Genomic DNA, 16,965 nt, shown 5'->3' on the forward strand with positions numbered 1-16,965 from the left:
CACACACACACACACACACACACACACACACACACACACACTGTGCAGCAGCAGAACAGCTGCGTGCATCTGCCTTCATTTTCATAATTGCATGCGTGAAGTAGATGCACTGTATGCAGATTGATTTCATGCTGTTGCATGCTGCAGGCGCAAACACACACACGCAAACACACACACACACACACACACACACACACACACACACACACACACACACACACACACACACATTCATGCAGCAGTGGTGTAAAAGTGCTGACCTGGTGTTATCAGAGTCGATGGTGTGAAACAGCTTCTCCAGCTCGTCCTCGTTCAGCGTGCCGTCCGAGAAGAAAGCCTGGAACTCGTCCAGAGACAGTTTGCCATCATCTGCAGGAGAGGGAGACACACACACACACACACACACACACACACACACACACACACACACACACACACACACACACACACACACACACACACACACACACACACAGAGAGCACGATGAAACCATTTGGAGACTTCATCAAAGATCTCTGGACATCTCTTGGTGACAGTAAACGAGTATCAGACGTGTTTTATGTTTTAATGCGTCCAGATTAAACGAGCGTGTAAAACTCAAATCTTCCTGCTGTTGGACGAACGGAGACAAACGGAGGTCACAGGTCACGACTGAAGCTTCTTCCAGCTCTGCTCTACGATTGATGGAAAATATTCGTCTCGCTCAACTTCACGTCTGATCCGATCGGTCCGTCCTCAAGATCTGATTCAAGAAGCAAATATGAGTCTGCGGAGGAGAAATCTGTCTGGCTTGATTTTTTATTTCTATTTTTATTGTTTTTGTTTTGAAGTGAAATGTCTACTATTGGTTTAAGCCGCTACATCTGCCGCCTCCACCGGGCGAGTCGAAGCTCACAAGAGGCTCTCGGTTTTCTTCCCAGTAAGAGATAACCTCGGGGGTCTTAACACTTCACATTTTATTTTTTTATTTTTTCCAGCCTCGCTGTAATTCACACAGAAACGAGCCCGTGTGCGTCTTCAAACACCGAGCTTATCGCCACGGTGATGAGCAGGTGGAGATCAGCTGATAATCATCTCTACCAATCAAAGCTCTCCCTCTCCTCCACGATCAAACCTTTTTATCAGACCTGTTCTCACGTGAGTTCAAACGTTCTGTATCAGTGAAACTCTTCTCTTCCTGTTCAGTTTCCCCCGGTTTGATATTTCAGAACCAGTTTCAGCCCCGTTGGCTTCGCGGCGTCGTGTTCTCGCTCCTCGCGGCGTGATCGCTGCCTTCGGTGCTTCCTCGAGCCGCTGTGAAATTGACCCAGCATGCACTGCAGTCTGCCACCAGCCTTCAGCTGCTTCCCTGCCGTCTGCCCGTGTCGCCGTGTTGCACTTTGCTGATGATTGTTTTCTGAAACCTCGAGGCTTTTAATTTGTTTTTTTTTGGAGGAAACGAGTCTTCTTATGTAAACATCCAGTAAAAGTAAGTTTGAATTTGTAATTATCTGACTGACGAGGCTTCGATTTATCACTGCGACTCATAACACGTCTTTTTTCACCCCGGAGGTGAGAGTCCGACACACCCGAGGTACTTCCTGCAGCTGGCGCGGTTAGAAAACTGAAAACGGCATTTAACACAAGTTTAGAATGAAAAATGTTTTCTATCAAACAGTTTTATGTCCATTGACAACCACGCACTTCAAGAGGGGGCGGAGCTTCACCGTCCGAGACCGAAGAAGAAGGCGCGTCGGGTCAGGAGACACCAGCTGGGTTTTCTTTGATGTTGGCGGAGGTTGGTGTCACTGTGAATTTGTCCCCCAGAGTCAGACTGTCAACACCGAGTTCCACCGGGACCTTCTGAGGCGTCGGAGGGTTGTTAGCTGGTTGTTAACTTGAGTTTAGCAGGTTTTTTTTGTAAGTTAAATTAGTTCTCAGCTTTCTTTTAGCTGGTGGTCAGACTGTCAGCGCCGTGACGTTCGGAGGCGTCTGAAGGGGAAACATTCACTGCGAACCACCTGGACTGTGGCGCGTCGTACACGACTGCGGCAACGTAAAGAAGATAAACGGCTTCTCCAAGAAACTCCTTTAATTCTGTCCGTTCTTTTGTTCTACATGTAGATCCAAACATTGCTGCAAAGCAGTTCTAACTAATCATCTCCTTTTTCCCTGTTTAAATGAATGTAATCTGTCCTCTCTGTTGGCGGACTGCACTCCGGCTCTGCAGCAGGGAGTGGTTATTCACTCCACTCTCTCTCTCTGTGTGTGTGTGTGTGTGTGTGTGTGTGTGTGTGTGTGTGTGTGTGTGTGTGTGTGTGTGTGTGTGTGTGTGTGTGTGTGTGTGTGTGTGTGTGTGTGTGTGTGTGTGTGTGTGTGTGTGTATCTGCTCTCTGCTACTGTAATGCCCCGACTGTCTGTCTCACCACATGATGTGGAGCCAGATATCAAATATTAATTCCCCTTTGCCCTAAAAGTGTGTTTGTCCTTGAGTGTGGCTGACTGGATGGGTCCACTGCAGAGGGCTGGGAAACCACGGCGACGGTGGGGGTGAGGGTGGGGGTGAGGGTGGGGGTGGGAGGTGCTGCGGCCTTACAAAAAGGGGCTGAATTGAAATGTGCTGCTGCCTCGTCTATTCCCTCTGCAGGATTACACAAGCATATGTTTATGAATTTCTCATTTTAACATCAAAAAGGTGTTCTTTCTTTCTTTCTTTCTTTCTTTCTTTCTTTCTTTCTTTCTTTCTTTCTGCTGCGACACACCCGGTCCTTTTTTTTTTTTTATAATCATTTTTTTCCTTCCACTCCAGTGACAGCTGCAACTCTCCAGTTTTGAACGTCCCTCACAAGAAGAAGGCTTCAACAAACACACGAACAAAGAAACTTTCAGGAACTCCACAAGTCAGTCTCACTCTTTTCTGGCTCTCCTCCGGCCTGCCTCCCTCCCTCTCTCTCTCTCTCTCTCTCTCTCTCTCTCTCTCTCTCTCTCTCTCTCTCTCTCTATATATATATACTCTTCTCTCCTTATTAGTGTCTCCATACCTTTTTTATATTTTTTTTTATCCCTTTCTTCTTTCTGGCTCCTTGTTAGAGAAACACAAATCAGAAACCAGGTCTCAGATGTCGTGCCACGGTGAGTTCCTCCGTGAACGATGACGCCGAGTCAGAAACGCCTTCACACGCGGCTTTTTAATCTATTTGTTTTGTTGGCTTTAACCTTTTTCCACGACAGCAGGCACGTTTGTTTGAGGCGGACTTCTGAGTCCACTCCACCGTCCAAGCTCTCGACTGTGTGTGCGCGTTGCCTATTTTCTAACCTGCCCGTCTCTGGCGCAGCAGCGCTGGTGTTTAATTCAGCAGTGACCCACTTTGCAGCGTGCAGCCGGATAGCCCGGTTAGACCCACTCAGGGAATTCTCCAGCAACACACCACTCAAAGCGAAAGCAGATAGCGTGCTAACCCCATTTTCCGAAAAAGCATGAATTACACACGTCAAAAACGACAGCTTCTCCGATTGCTGACCCATAATGCACCACAACAGCATCCGCGGACCGTTTCAGTTGCTTCCGTCGTCTATTATCGGAGTCCTGCTGCTGCAGTCACCAGTTCAACCCCGCAGTGCAACAACCCCCACCCCACCCAACCCCACCCCCCCTATAAATAATGAACAACAAGCCCGATATCCACTCTGCTCCGTAACGAGTCAGCAGCAGCAGAGGAGGTGACGCAACGGCATCCTGTCTCCGCCGAACCAGACACTGCAGAGAGGCAACGCTTGCTGGAATTACTTTCACTTTCCTCGTCCAAGAACGGTCAGCGGAGGGATGCAAAAGACACACACACACACACACACACACACACACACACACACACACACACACACACACACACACACACACACACACACATACACACACACACACACAGCGGGGAGGAAATCAGGTGCAGGCCGGCTAAAACCAAATTCGGAGCAACTCCTGATTGTGAAGCAAATTGCGTCTTCTTTTTTTCTGTCACTTCGTGTAAAGCTACAGAAGATACAGAAACGTCTCTCGTCTTTTAAAGTGAACGAGCTGCAAAATATGGAGGTGAATAAATAAATAAATAAACAAACTTGACAGCTTCAAAACTGCTCTTTACAATCCACATGATCGAGTTACAGCAACAGTTCTGGATGGTGTTCCAGCTGCTGCCGGTTTATGTCGTGTAGGTTATATTTGGAAGCAGTACATTTATAGTACATGTCAGGTATTTGAACATTTCAGCAACTTATTTGCTTAGTAGTTGTTTCGTGGATTAAGATTTTGAACAGAAAACATACAATACGATCAGGTTTTACAGTTTAACTCTGCACTCGTTTAATTTAGCTTAAATTCAACTACATTCACCTGCAAAATACTAGAAGTGACTCGTGATTTTGAAATAGTCAGTTAAATATAAAATTTAATTATATGCAAATATCTTTCTTCCTTATTTCCCGTTTTTATTGTCACCTGGTTGTAATGTGTTACTTCCGCCAGAAAGCGGCGCTAATGCGCCTCAAAGCTGTTTTCCAGATGCCATTAACCAACAAAAGAAGGAAAAACAACGACATTGCTACCAGCTTTACCAGATAAAACAGTCCCTGCGTTCCAGTATCCAAAATATCGTACTATTTAGTATGCCAGAAACAGATTATTAGATAGTCTGCTAAACGTCTGCAGTTTGCTTGCGCTACGTCAGGTCGACTGAGCTGCCGAGACAGTTGGTGGCGCTGATGCTCCGCCCACAAAAGAAGGAAGAAGGAAGAAGGAAGAAGAAGAAGAAGAAGAAGAAGAAGCATTCAAATGAAGCGTGCTCGTTCCAAACCGCATCCTTTTTCTTTTTACTTCAAACATCGTGATACGGACGACGAAGGATATGACCGAGAAGTTCAAGACGCATTTTTACTATGTCCCGATTGTACACATACTACATGCAACAGTACATACTTTTTAAGGGTAGCTGCAGTACGGATCGAGAGTAAAAATAAATAGTGTTCCCACTCCTACAAAATACCGCAGCGACACTAATGCAGTTATAACTTATACAACTAATACTTCAAGTGTTTTTCTGTTGATAATTCCACAAAAAGAGAAATGTAAATACCACACGTTTACTCGTACTGGGTGTAATTTTACATGGTGGTTTTGGAAGTGTGCTTCGGTATGAAAACACACGGCGAGGCTTCGGAGCAACAGACAGTGAAATGTTTAAAGGGATAAACACACGCGTAGAAAAAAAACTAATAAAAGCAGAAATAAAAAGGCAGAGTCAGCCAGCGGGTTTGTTCCTACTTACTGTAAGCTCTGCTTCTCTGCAGCTCCGATATGGTGCACGGTACACTTTATTCATGTACCCTACGAGTGTGTGTTTGTGTGTGTGTGTGTGTGTGTGTGTGTGTGTGTGTGTGTGTGTGTGTGTGTGTGTGTGTGTGTGTGTGTGTGATTTCCATAATTTAATAATGCTGTTCCAAGGTCCAACTCATTAGCAATACAGGACGTTGTGTTCATACAAAATGAAGCAAACGGAAAGCACGGTTCCCTCTAGAGATGAATCGACCGTGACGTCACCCAGCGGACGTTTTAAAGCCTCCGGTCTGGCACTTTGGACGAGTTGGGGAGGAGCGAGGACGAGTACCGGAAACCTGACTGCACCCAAGGCCTGTCAATCAAACAGACACGCCCCCAAAACACAGCTGGGTTCGAGGAAAAGTTGATGCTTGTTTTTTTTTTTTCCCTGAGCCCGCCCCTAGTGGCCCTCGGTGGTATTGCACCGCGTTGGCTTCACTTTTCAGACCTGCACACAGCGTCCATTATTAAATACTTTGGGTTCACACAAGGAGAGATGATGAACACTGTCCAAGCTTCATACGGAGGTGGCAGCAACTTTTACTGAGAAGCAACTCACTCAAAAAATTGTGTAACAATACGCACAAACAGCAAATCAGTTACAAAACTGCTGCACGTCCAACAACAAGAATCCACAACCAAAAGAAACTCATTTTGTCATCATGGGGGACTAAAAGAAAGCAGAAAATATCCTCATTTCCATTAAAGAAAAAAAGACTCAAAACAATGAATAGATTCCTAAAATAATTAGCAGTAAATTCTCTGTTAATCAGGTTAATCGATTCATCGTTGCATCTCAAGTTTCTGGTCTTTTATTTGCAAAGTTCAGCTTCATATCTACCGATTTTTAATTTCACAGAGGAACTACGCAAATTAACCGAAGCGTCCTTCTTCCTGGTGCGACAGGTTTCCGGCACATCGTTGATTTATTGAAAATTTATCAAAGACCAAAGAAAAACAAAAAAAAGCCCGACGTGCGCACCGTCCTCTGAACCGGTGGATGATTACCGAGACAATTAACTCCACTTAGTTCTGACTTGAACAAACCAACACTGTCCCAGCGCTGCAGCTCTTGTGTTTCCTCACGTGACTCCTGCTCCCATTTGCATTGCTGCATTTTGAATCATTTCATTTTTGCACTCGAGGTCCCGTACTGCTTAAATTATGGAAATCTCTCTCGTACAGTTGAACAGACTGAACGGGAAAATCAGAGTATCGGAGCGAGGACGGAGGCAGAGAACCTTCTTGCTGTTTCTGTATTTCATTGTTTCCTGCGTGACTCAGACGTTCTCCAACAGAGGAAACTGTTTGGTTCTTCACGAGCAACCTGCTGCTTTCGTTTTAAGTGCGCTAACTGCAACCTGCGTTAAAATGGGGACCGTTATCAGATCACACAATCTGCAAATACAAAAGCTTCTCAACGTGGATACCGAGAGTCGACTCGCACGTCGGCGATGAACGAATGAATTAAAAGTCACATTATGAGACGTCGGCTTCGTTTCCCTGTAAACACGCTTCATTTAGAAAATACCACACAGGACGTCAGGTGACTAAAAACCCGCCGTCTGGTGTTCAGCCAATCACGGAGATCTGCTAAACGTCTGAAGGGGAGGAGGGGGTGGGGTGGAGGGGGAGGTGGGGTCAGATTACAGGTGGTGTAAACCGCTGAAGGAATTTAACCTTCAGATGAACACGTCATTCGTGAAGTTTTATTCTTTAAAGGAGCAAATAAGGAACTTGATTGGTTGTTTGTCTGTTTTTGTTCTCTTGGATGGGCACAGGCCCGACTCCGCCCTACTCCGCCCTACTCCGCCTCTGATTGGCTGAAAATTCTCAGCCTAACCTTCAACCAATGAGGAGACACGACTTCCTGCATGCTTTATCAAAATAAAAGCGCCACTTTATGAGTAAAAGCGTTTCCGACACGGTTCAGCAAATTGTTGAAAGATTATATTACGAATATATTATAAGTTCAAGTTTTATTTTTAATGAGTCTCTGCTGGACCATCCGGAGGTCGAAGGTGAAACGCTCTGGAGGGGAGACGTCCGGATTTACTACACCAGATGTTCACGGCCGTGTGTGTTGTGTGTGTGTGTGTGTGTGTGTGTGTGTGTGTGTGTGTGTGTGTGTGTGTGTGTGTGTGTGAGAGAGAAGAAGAGTGAAGGGACGGTCGGAGACGACTGCGCCAACCACTCGCTCTGTTTCTCAGCGCAGACTAAAGGGAAGCAATTAGAACTTCCTTCTTCCTGCTGGGCTCGACATCCTGCACACACACACACACACACACTCACACACACACACACACACTCACACACACACACACACACACACACACACACACACACTCTACATGTCTGACACACGCTTACAGCTCATGTTTTCACTTTAATTTCATCCGTGTGTGTTTTTGTAGAAGAAGAAGGAGATTTGTGTTGTTTGGTTTCCTCTCTACAGTCTCTCCTCTCTTTGCTGTTTATCACTATTTTTTTTTGGGGGGGGGGGAGGCTGCATGATGGGTTGTCATGGCAACAAGAAGAAGGGGGGGGTTGACCCTCCTTTTTTTTTCAGGCTCAGGATATCAGCGACGCTTTCTCTGTCTGTACATCATTAAAACAACACACACACACACACACACACACACACACACACACACACACACACACACACACACACAAGTTCCCTATTTTTTCTGTCTGTCATTTCTCTCTCGTCTTCCTTCAAACACAACAACTTCTGTTCCTCTTTTTTTTTGTTTTTGTTTTTTACATTTCTCGTCTTTCGCATCTTTTCTTCGTTCAGTATCACCTGATCTGTCGAGGAGAGTTACGAGATTTGTTTCCATGAGCTGGTATTTTCCCTTTCTGTCCGAATTATCCGACCTCCGAAAATAATCCATCTCAGCAGCCGTTAGGGAGAGGAAAGTGTGTGTGTGTGTGCGTGTGTGTGTGTGTGTGTGTGTGTGTGTGTGTGTGTGTGTGTGTGTGTGTGTGTGTGTGTGTGTGTGTGTGTGTGTGGCTGCCAGCTGTTTCATCTGATAGATGAGCAACACGAGTGATTTTCACTGAGCTGTCAGCTCCTGTCTTTCCTCCCTATCCATCAATGCAGACCACCCACAACACACACACACACACACACACACACACACACACACACACACACACACACACACACAGACATATATATATGTAATTTTATAAGATTTTTGTATTTTTATAAAACAGACACCGTTAGAGCAGGTGAGACCAAACCAGTAGGCAGCCATCATATGTCGAGGACTTAACTCAACATCCTAACAGGGACCAACAGTCCAGCTCAGATTGGATCCGAACATCCCCGACATCGTGTAGCGTGACCGCGGGATCATCGTCATCCTGCTCCACTAACTGGGTCGACTACCTGAACCGGGCAGCCGGACACATCTCTCGCTCTAACCAGTCCCTCTTCACTTGGATGATGACATCCGACGCATATTCCTACCATAAAACTGTCATTGAATATGTATGTGAGGAGATCTGACATGTTTGAAAAATAAATGAATATCTAATAAATAAATCATGAAAAGGTCAAGCGGTCTTTCTACTGGTTGTTCTGACCCGGCAGGAACAGAAGTAAGTGTGCACCTTTTTGTTTTTCTGCACAGCGAGACGCTGGAGAAAACACCGGCTGCACCCTTTCATCCTTCTGATAGAGAGGAAAAGAAACTGTTTATGTTTCTTTAAATCAGTGATTCCTCCACGAGGCTCCGCCTGCTGGCGCGCAGGAGGAAATTCTCCTTCTATCAAAGACAGATATTATATTTACGCACAACATTACAACGACGGCCGAGAGGAAAGTGATAAGTGGTAAGTTTGGTAAAGTTTGCTTTCAACCAGTCGCAGCGCGTCGCGTCGCTGCGCTGGTGACCTGGTGACCTGGTGACCTGGTGACCTGGTGACCTGGCTTTTCCACACGGTCGTGGCACCAGAATCCGTCCGTGGACAGTCGGCATCGTTGTCTTCTCAAACCTCCGGTCTCTGACTGATCTGCTAGCGGTAGCGGAGATTTCTGTTCACGCCGTCTCTCTGAAAAATGACGTCGTCAGCGAGCGTCGCCATGGAAGCGACGCAGTAAATCCGATACGAGCCGGCGGGGCGACTGAGACGCATCGCTAGAAATCACATTTCATCTGTTTTCATCCGACCGTGTTGTCGTCCAATCAGACGCAGCGTACTGGTACCGAGCCGAACCGGACTTGTATTTAAAAAGGTGTTTATCTGGTAAAAGTCGGAGACATCGGTACGTTGTTTTTAATGTAAGTTATTTACAGTCTGGACGAACGCTGAAGGATGTCTGAAGTCTCTGCGAGCCGATAAAAATCAATGTGACCAACGGAGAGCAGCACGATGAAGATCTGTAATCTGCGTCGCGTTCGGAGCGCCGAGGTCCGTGAACCTCTTACGGTCCAACATTATAAATCCATTTACACTTAATGGTCCGCTCTACGACCGCTGACCTTTGACCCCGCGAGATCCGCTTCTGACGGAGATTTTCGTAAGATTTTTTTCGTCCTCCTGATTTTTTTTTTTTTTTTTTTGAATAAAAAACATAACGAGAAGGCTTGATGGCGTCCACGCCGCCTCCCCTCCCTCCCCCCGACCTCCCCGGTCCCCCGGGTGACGGATGGCCCCCCCGGCGGAGACAATACGCCGCGTGTCGGACTGAATGAAGAGACGAGCCGCGGCGGATGATCATCAGTCTCTCTTATCCATTTTCTGTCTCGGCGGAGACTCGAATGATGTGTAATCATCATCAATCTGCCGGCTGAACATAATAATGTTATCATTAGGAGGAGTGTGGCGGCGCGCAATACGGTGGGTGTCACGGCGTGGAGAGGGTGCACGTGTGTGTGTGTGTGTGTGTGTGTGTGTGTGTGTGTGTGTGTGTGTGTGTGTGTGTGTCTATCCTAATGATGAGTAATCCGAGGTGATGACAGATAATAGCGGCGTGTCTGTGAGGATGATGCGTTCAGATTCCTGCTTCTGCCGTCTGAAACCCAGCGGCGGCCTCTCCCGCTCCAATCAGCCCTTCGGGGAGGTCCTCATTTGCACAAACGGCACGTTACGGCCTCCCGTTATGACCGGATAGGCTACCTCGGCCGGTAATTGACTGCCATTGCCCACGACGGTGCCGTTTTTAATGCAGCGTGATGGTGTTTAATGGCAGATAATAGAATGGCGGCGCTAAACAAAGTCATTTCAGCGCGGCGTGTCGGGGCCTCTTCCCCCGTTAATGTTATCACGCGGCGTATTAACGAGCCGGCCGTCCGCACCGCGTTAACGCAAAGACGGAGTTGCCTCGTTTATTGAACAGGGAACGCTTCAGATGTTATTTATTGTGATTACAAGAATCCCGTCGTCTCCTCAGTTTCACTGTTTTACTCTCTAAAATTGGACTCGGAGCTCAAACCAGAGAGGAGTTGATTTTTTTTTTAAATGGTAATTGGTCGTTGGACAGAAGAAACTCTTCTGCACCTTAATCTGAGTGAATTAATCTTAATTATAGTCAATATTCTCACAAAATATCCTTCAATTAAACATCGGTACGAGATGGCAGCTGATGCAAACGCCATCTTCACGATAAAGTTTGATCATGAATATTATTTTAAGTTGCGTGTTGCCATGTTGTTCCACAACGTACCGCTGCTGAACGAAGCCATGAAAGTTCCCTGTAAAGAGGATGATTCTCTTGAATGACTACCAAGTCAAATTTATTTAAATGACTAATATTAACGTTGATAACGTGATTAAACTTTGAAAAGAACTTTCCATGTGCTCTGCTCACTTTGCCGGATAAAAAAAATAAATAAATGTCAAAAAATTCAAATGAAAGCTGCCTCCGACGTCACTGCAACGATTCCAGTTGTCGCCGCGAGCCGCAGACAAATTGAAATGTGGTGCTGAGGACATCCGGCAGCAACGCCAACGACCAACAACACACGACATCACATCAGACGCCTCCGGACGTTTCACAGGAGACGGTTTGGTTAAACACCAGTTTCACACGGCCAGAAGCTGATTAATAGAGATGCAAGTGTGACAGGTGGAGAAGGAAAAAGAGTCCGCTGAGGAGAACGGGAGGAAAGAGAAACAGTTGAAGGGCTCGTGATTGTTTTATTTAATTATTGTTTTCTTCCTCGAACTTCAGGCTTTTTCTCTTTTCCTTCCTTCGTTCCTCTTTAAATAACCGCCCTCCCTCCTCCGTCGCAGAACTACCGAGAAAAAAGAAAAAACTCCCCTTTTCATTTCCACGGGGGACTAAAATGTTTCAATTACACTTCTCGCCTTCACCCTCGTTCTCTCTCTTCGCCGCAGAAGTCGGCATAAAGGAGAAGATGAGAGAAGAAGAGAGCGGAACAGGAAGCAGAAGAAGCTGATTCATTTTCAGTGGGAGCGAAAGCCGACGGGCTGGAGGAGGACGAGGCGCTGAACGCACTTCAGAGATGCAGACTTTTAACTAAGATGATGTAACTTTCCACTCACTCCTACTTCTCGACAATATAAGTCCCTCGAGGAAAGAAAAAACAAACAAACAAACGCAATAATTCACCCAAATTCAAGCAATCTCCGAAAGGTTTTGCAGGAGTTTTCAAATTTGCAAAAATTCCAAAGATTTATTTCCCGCAAAAATAAAATGTCGTTAACGGACGCTTTGCAGAAAGTGTTGCAACACAACGTCGCCATTAACAAACAAAACTCGCTTCATTAACCGAAATATCTCCTTGTTGGTGGTGCTGGTCAAAGGTGGTGACCTTTGACCTCAGCCCCGCCCTCCCTCCCCGCCCCATTTTTTTTCTTCTTCTTTTTCCTCGAATTGTAACAAGTTTGATGGTGACAATCACAAAAACATCGGTGCGCAATCATGGAGGTTACTGCAGCATGTCTGAGAGAAAAGAGCAGATGTGATGAAGCGGAGAGCGTCGGCGGCAGGACGAGCTCCGAGTCGGCCAATCAGCTGCAGGACGAGCTCCGAGTCGGCCAATCAGCTGCAGGACGAGCTCCGAGTCGGCCAATCAGCTGCAGAGGACGAAGCGAACGCCGCGTTTTAGACGAGCTGATAATCTGACAGCTGAATCGGGATTTCTGGCCTTTAACCTGTCGAAGTGCTTTTAAGTCTTTTCATCTTGGCAGCAGTGTGATTTAAGTAGAAGATAACGGAGACAAAGCTGATGGCGTGTCAGGGGTTGGCATGACAACGGATAACGTCAGACTGTATTGTTTTTGTTTTTTTAAAACAAACATTAGCGTGAACGCGTCCTGTCGTGTTTGACTGATGTGGATATTTTCTATGCGGGGTCAGCGCAGCGTATCCCAGCATGCATTGGTTTTAAAAAGGACAGAAACACATCAGGTCAAAAAAAAAAACCCAAAAAACAAACTCATTCAAAGTCAAACTGGCATCGAAGCGACGACGCAAACCGACCAGCTTTGTTGCAGTTACGATTCGGGAAAAACAATATCTGTCTGCAAAAAAACAATTCTCCAAGAGGTGTGTGTGTGTGTGTGTGTGTGTGTGTGTGTGTGTGTGTGTGTGTGTGTGTGTGAGTGTGTGTCTGCGTGTGTGTGTGTGTGTGTGTGTGTGTGTGTGTGTGTGTGTGTGTGTGTGTGTGTGTGTCTGTCTGCGTGTGTGTGTGTGTGTGTGTGTGTGTGTGTGTGTGTGTGTGTGTAACAGACAGTCGTACTCGCTGCCAGCTGCGGGGTGAATATTAAATGTAACGCGACAGTGAATCGGTGGAGTGTGTCGATGATGTCGGAGCAGCTGCGGGCGCCGCGGCGACGAACAGGAACGTAAAAACATTAAAATCCCGCCAAAGATCAAGAGGTGACGGTAAATATGTGGCAGATGGCAGATTCACCGAACACGGAGGAGACGTGTTGTATCAGATGCACACAAAGAGGTGCTGAGAATATCACAACCCAGGGAAAAAAACAAATGTTTGTTTACGACTCGTAAAGCTGTAAACAAAGTTAGTTTACTATCAAACTGAAACTATATTTGAAAAAAGTCACATATTTCTGAATACAACACAGTGACCATATTTGGATGAGCTGGGGGGGAGGAGCGAGCGGTGGATCTGATTCCATCTGATTGGTAACCCCGAGGACACTACGCCCCGCCCACTTATCACCGGAAACCTGACTGCACCCACAGGCCTGTCAATCAATCAGACACGCCCCCAAAAGCATCCCACTTTCTGGAGACCTCATATCTAAATAATGATGGAAGGATTTTCCGATGGACCTCCAGAAAACTAATAAGAAGGAGTGACTTCAGCTAATAACACCGTAATAACTGATGAACTAATTTATCGACTGAATGGGAGTCTATGGACCCCTAGTGGCCCCTCGGTGGTATTGCACTTTTAAAGCACTTTGGCGTGTCGTCTTCACGCCGAGGGCGAGACGGAAAACGTGACGCTGACACAGCGTCCAAAAGAAGAGAACGAGGTTTCCACTCGGCTCCGTGTGTCCTCGGTCACATGAGTACAAATCAGGTGGATGAAGTCCCTCAGCTAGAGAGGAGTGGTGGGAGGGGGGGGGTAACTTTGGTGTCATGGCAACTGCATGCCACATGGGAGAACAAGAGGGGATGCTGTAACCAGGGGCAACTGAGTGGTAACTGGGGTTGCGGAGCAGAGGTAAACCGCTCGTAACGAGCTATAGATGAAGCGTCGTCATGACGCCGGCAGCCAGCTGATGAACTTGGGACCAATTACACGTTTATTATACGAGATTTAAAGATGCCAAGTTTGGCGGAGTTATTAGGAAACGCGCACACACACACACACACACACACACACACACACACACACACACACAGACACACACTCAGACGCACCCGGCGAGGCCTCGTGTTAATTATGTGCCATGTAAATGTCATGTCTTAAGTGCCCCTGGAGCTTCCAGGCTCATAACAGGAGACCCCGACTCTTCCAATAATACACAGAGATCGGCGTGCACAGATACAAAAGCAGAGAGCGCACACACACACACACACACACACACACACACACACACACACACACACACCCTCTCCTGAGTGACAGCTCCCAGCCGCGCTCATTAAAGCGAGAAAAAAAAAGTCAAGAATTATCTTCCGCTGATCGTTTCTCTCCCCGACGTGGAGCGAAGCTCGTTGAGGAACAAACACCGAGCAGCTTCTTTTTTTTTTTTTTTCTTCTGATCATCAGCGCTGCCAATTATCTGCCGCGCCGCCGTTCGCCACGGTAACCCCACTTCTTTCTGATGCCGAGGCGCCTCACTCCGCACTGATGTCTGTGTCATAAAGGGGCGGGGCTTAAACCTCTGCCGCATTAATCTATCTGTCTATCTACATAACCAAAAGCCTTGAATCTGATACAATACAGTCATTTTAACTGATGTTATTTACCTCCTGTGTTTTATATTACGGGCCCTCAGCTGACTGTCGTCTTCTGTCTTTTTCATTTGTTGAAAATAAAAACTTCATAATACTCTTTGTTAGCAGATTTTCCTGCGTGTCCGTAAACACGCCAACGTTCAAACCTAATCACTGAGTGTAATCTGCTCAGGACGCAACACGGCTCTGATCTCATCACTGTTGATTTGTTCACATCCTTAAGAGGACATTTGTGTGTGTGTGGGTGTGGGAGGGGGGGGGGGGGGGGCTGAAAAGGTCACATCAGTGAATCAGTGAGTGCATTTCTTACCTCCGGCACTCCATCGGAGAATCTATGTCGGACTGATTGGAGGTTTTTTGCTTGTGTTTGTTCCTGATTACTTTGTTTACACTCATAATTTCCTCGGCCTTTCATTTCAGTCTTTTACTTCCTCCTCTCGTAACGCCAATCAATAGTCGGAGGAGTGACCGGGAGTGAAAAGGTTGATTGTGAAGGTTAGAAAACAGCCGGTGAAAGGGAGGATTTTAATTCAATGACAGATAAGGAGCTTTTTTTAGTTTTTTTTTAGATTCAGTAAGATTTTTGGTTAAAAAGCCAAAATAATAAAGCTTAAAGGAGCCGGAGAGATTCGAGGCTCGCCGGTGTCGACCGTTTTATCTCGAGCTGCTTCAGACGGGAGATGAAGGAAGGAGACGAGAGAGGAAAGCAGACGTGGAGAGATCCGTCAACGGCGAGAGATTGACAGCCGGGAGAGACGACGAGCTGCGATCGAGCGTCGACTTCCTGTTGAGCAGCAAACCGACATGTTGGAGGACCGTATGTTGCCATGGCGCCACAGTTCAGGTGGTTCGCAGCGATTGTTTTTCCCCTCGCTCTGGGGGACGAATTCACGGTGACACGACCTCCGCCAACGTCAAATAAAAAAACAAACAGCTGGTGTCTCCCGACCTGACGCGACGGCGAAGCTCCGCCCCCTCTTGAAACATGAACGTCACTCAGAAACACGTCGCCCGGCTCGTCGCTTCATCGCCGTCGACTTTCTGAAACGTTTCAAGGGTCTCTGTTGACCGTTTCTACAGGTTGAATCCAAAACCAGACGGTTTCAGGTCCGTGGTTAAAATCACTAATATTCACATTCATGTGAGGAAACTCAGCTGCCGATGTTGATCAAGAGACGACGCTCTGAATACTTCCTGGTGAAAGTCATCGCTTCCTCCTCCACATCTCCGTGCTGCGCTCTGTTGGTTCGCCACAGGAACTTTTAGATTTCACCTCAAAGAGGAAGAAAAGGAGCGAGACCGAACAGCCAGATGTTCACTCATCCCAGAGGCGGCGGCGCTTTGTTTCAGCGGCGCTGCCAAATGCTGCTTCGCCCGCCGACCCTGCTGGGAGAGCACAGAGGCCCGAGTTTAAAAAGCTTGGAGGCGAACAGAAGGGAAAGAGGGAACAAAAGAATTACAAAAACAGAAATGAATAACTCGACTCAATCTGTATCGCTCTCTACGTTAGTAATGTACGTTAAAATGGGTTAAAAATGGGTTTTAACCCAAGAAAGTGAAGGTTACAGATGTTCTGTGGGTTCAGTTGTTTTCTGACCTCAACCATAATCCATACGTTTGGAGCGGCAATAACACGTGTTACTATAGCAACCAGGCTGATTGTTTAATAACCGGTAGATCCTACATAAACCAGAGTGCAACAGCAGAGGAGGGAGAAAAAAAAAAAAAAAAAAAACATCGCTGCAACATCCAACGAGCTGTGGCATCATTTTCTGGCCTTTGGGGAGAGATGGCGTATAAACAGGATCTAACAGGATTAGTAGCGCGTTTGTTTCTTTTGGATGCCTTTTTGTTTATAGCCTCTATAGTTGTTTTTTTTATAATGTTAAAAAAAAAACAATAAATGACAAGAAAAAAAAAAAGAAAGAGGAAATACAAAATTCTCCTTAAAATCCAGCCGTTCTCTCTTCTTCTGTCGCATGTTGATAAAATGTCAATTCTGTATAAAAGGTTTCCATTTCAGCTTTTAGATACCACATGAATATTGAAGTGAATGAGCTGTAAAAAAAAAAAAAAAACCCAGAAAGAAAAAGGAAGGAGATTGATCCCGAACCCAGCGGAGGGGCAGAGCGCGTCAGGTGAGGAACACGTCTTCAAAGGGCGTCTTAACTCGCAGCCTTTGATCCAAATCCAGCCGACCAA

At 46.4% G+C, this 16,965-nt stretch overlaps 1 protein-coding gene across 3 annotated transcripts in view; it reads right to left on the minus strand.

The window, feature by feature from the left end:
* The window catches only part of necab2 (N-terminal EF-hand calcium binding protein 2), a 95,101-nt gene that overhangs the window by 65,806 nt on the left and 12,330 nt on the right, over positions 1-16,965 (minus strand). For all 3 annotated transcript variants that reach the window (XM_069172701.1, XM_069172700.1, XM_069172699.1), the window contains exon 3: positions 261-369. In XM_069172701.1, the coding sequence (XP_069028802.1) occupies positions 261-369 (109 nt within the window). The remainder of the gene's footprint in view (positions 1-260; positions 370-16,965) is intronic.

This window comes from Embiotoca jacksoni, unplaced genomic scaffold (assembly GCF_022577435.1).
Source record: "Embiotoca jacksoni isolate LCO1_2020_lvr unplaced genomic scaffold, fEmbJac1.0.p SCAF_55, whole genome shotgun sequence".
Taxonomy (NCBI): domain Eukaryota; kingdom Metazoa; phylum Chordata; class Actinopteri; family Embiotocidae; genus Embiotoca; species Embiotoca jacksoni.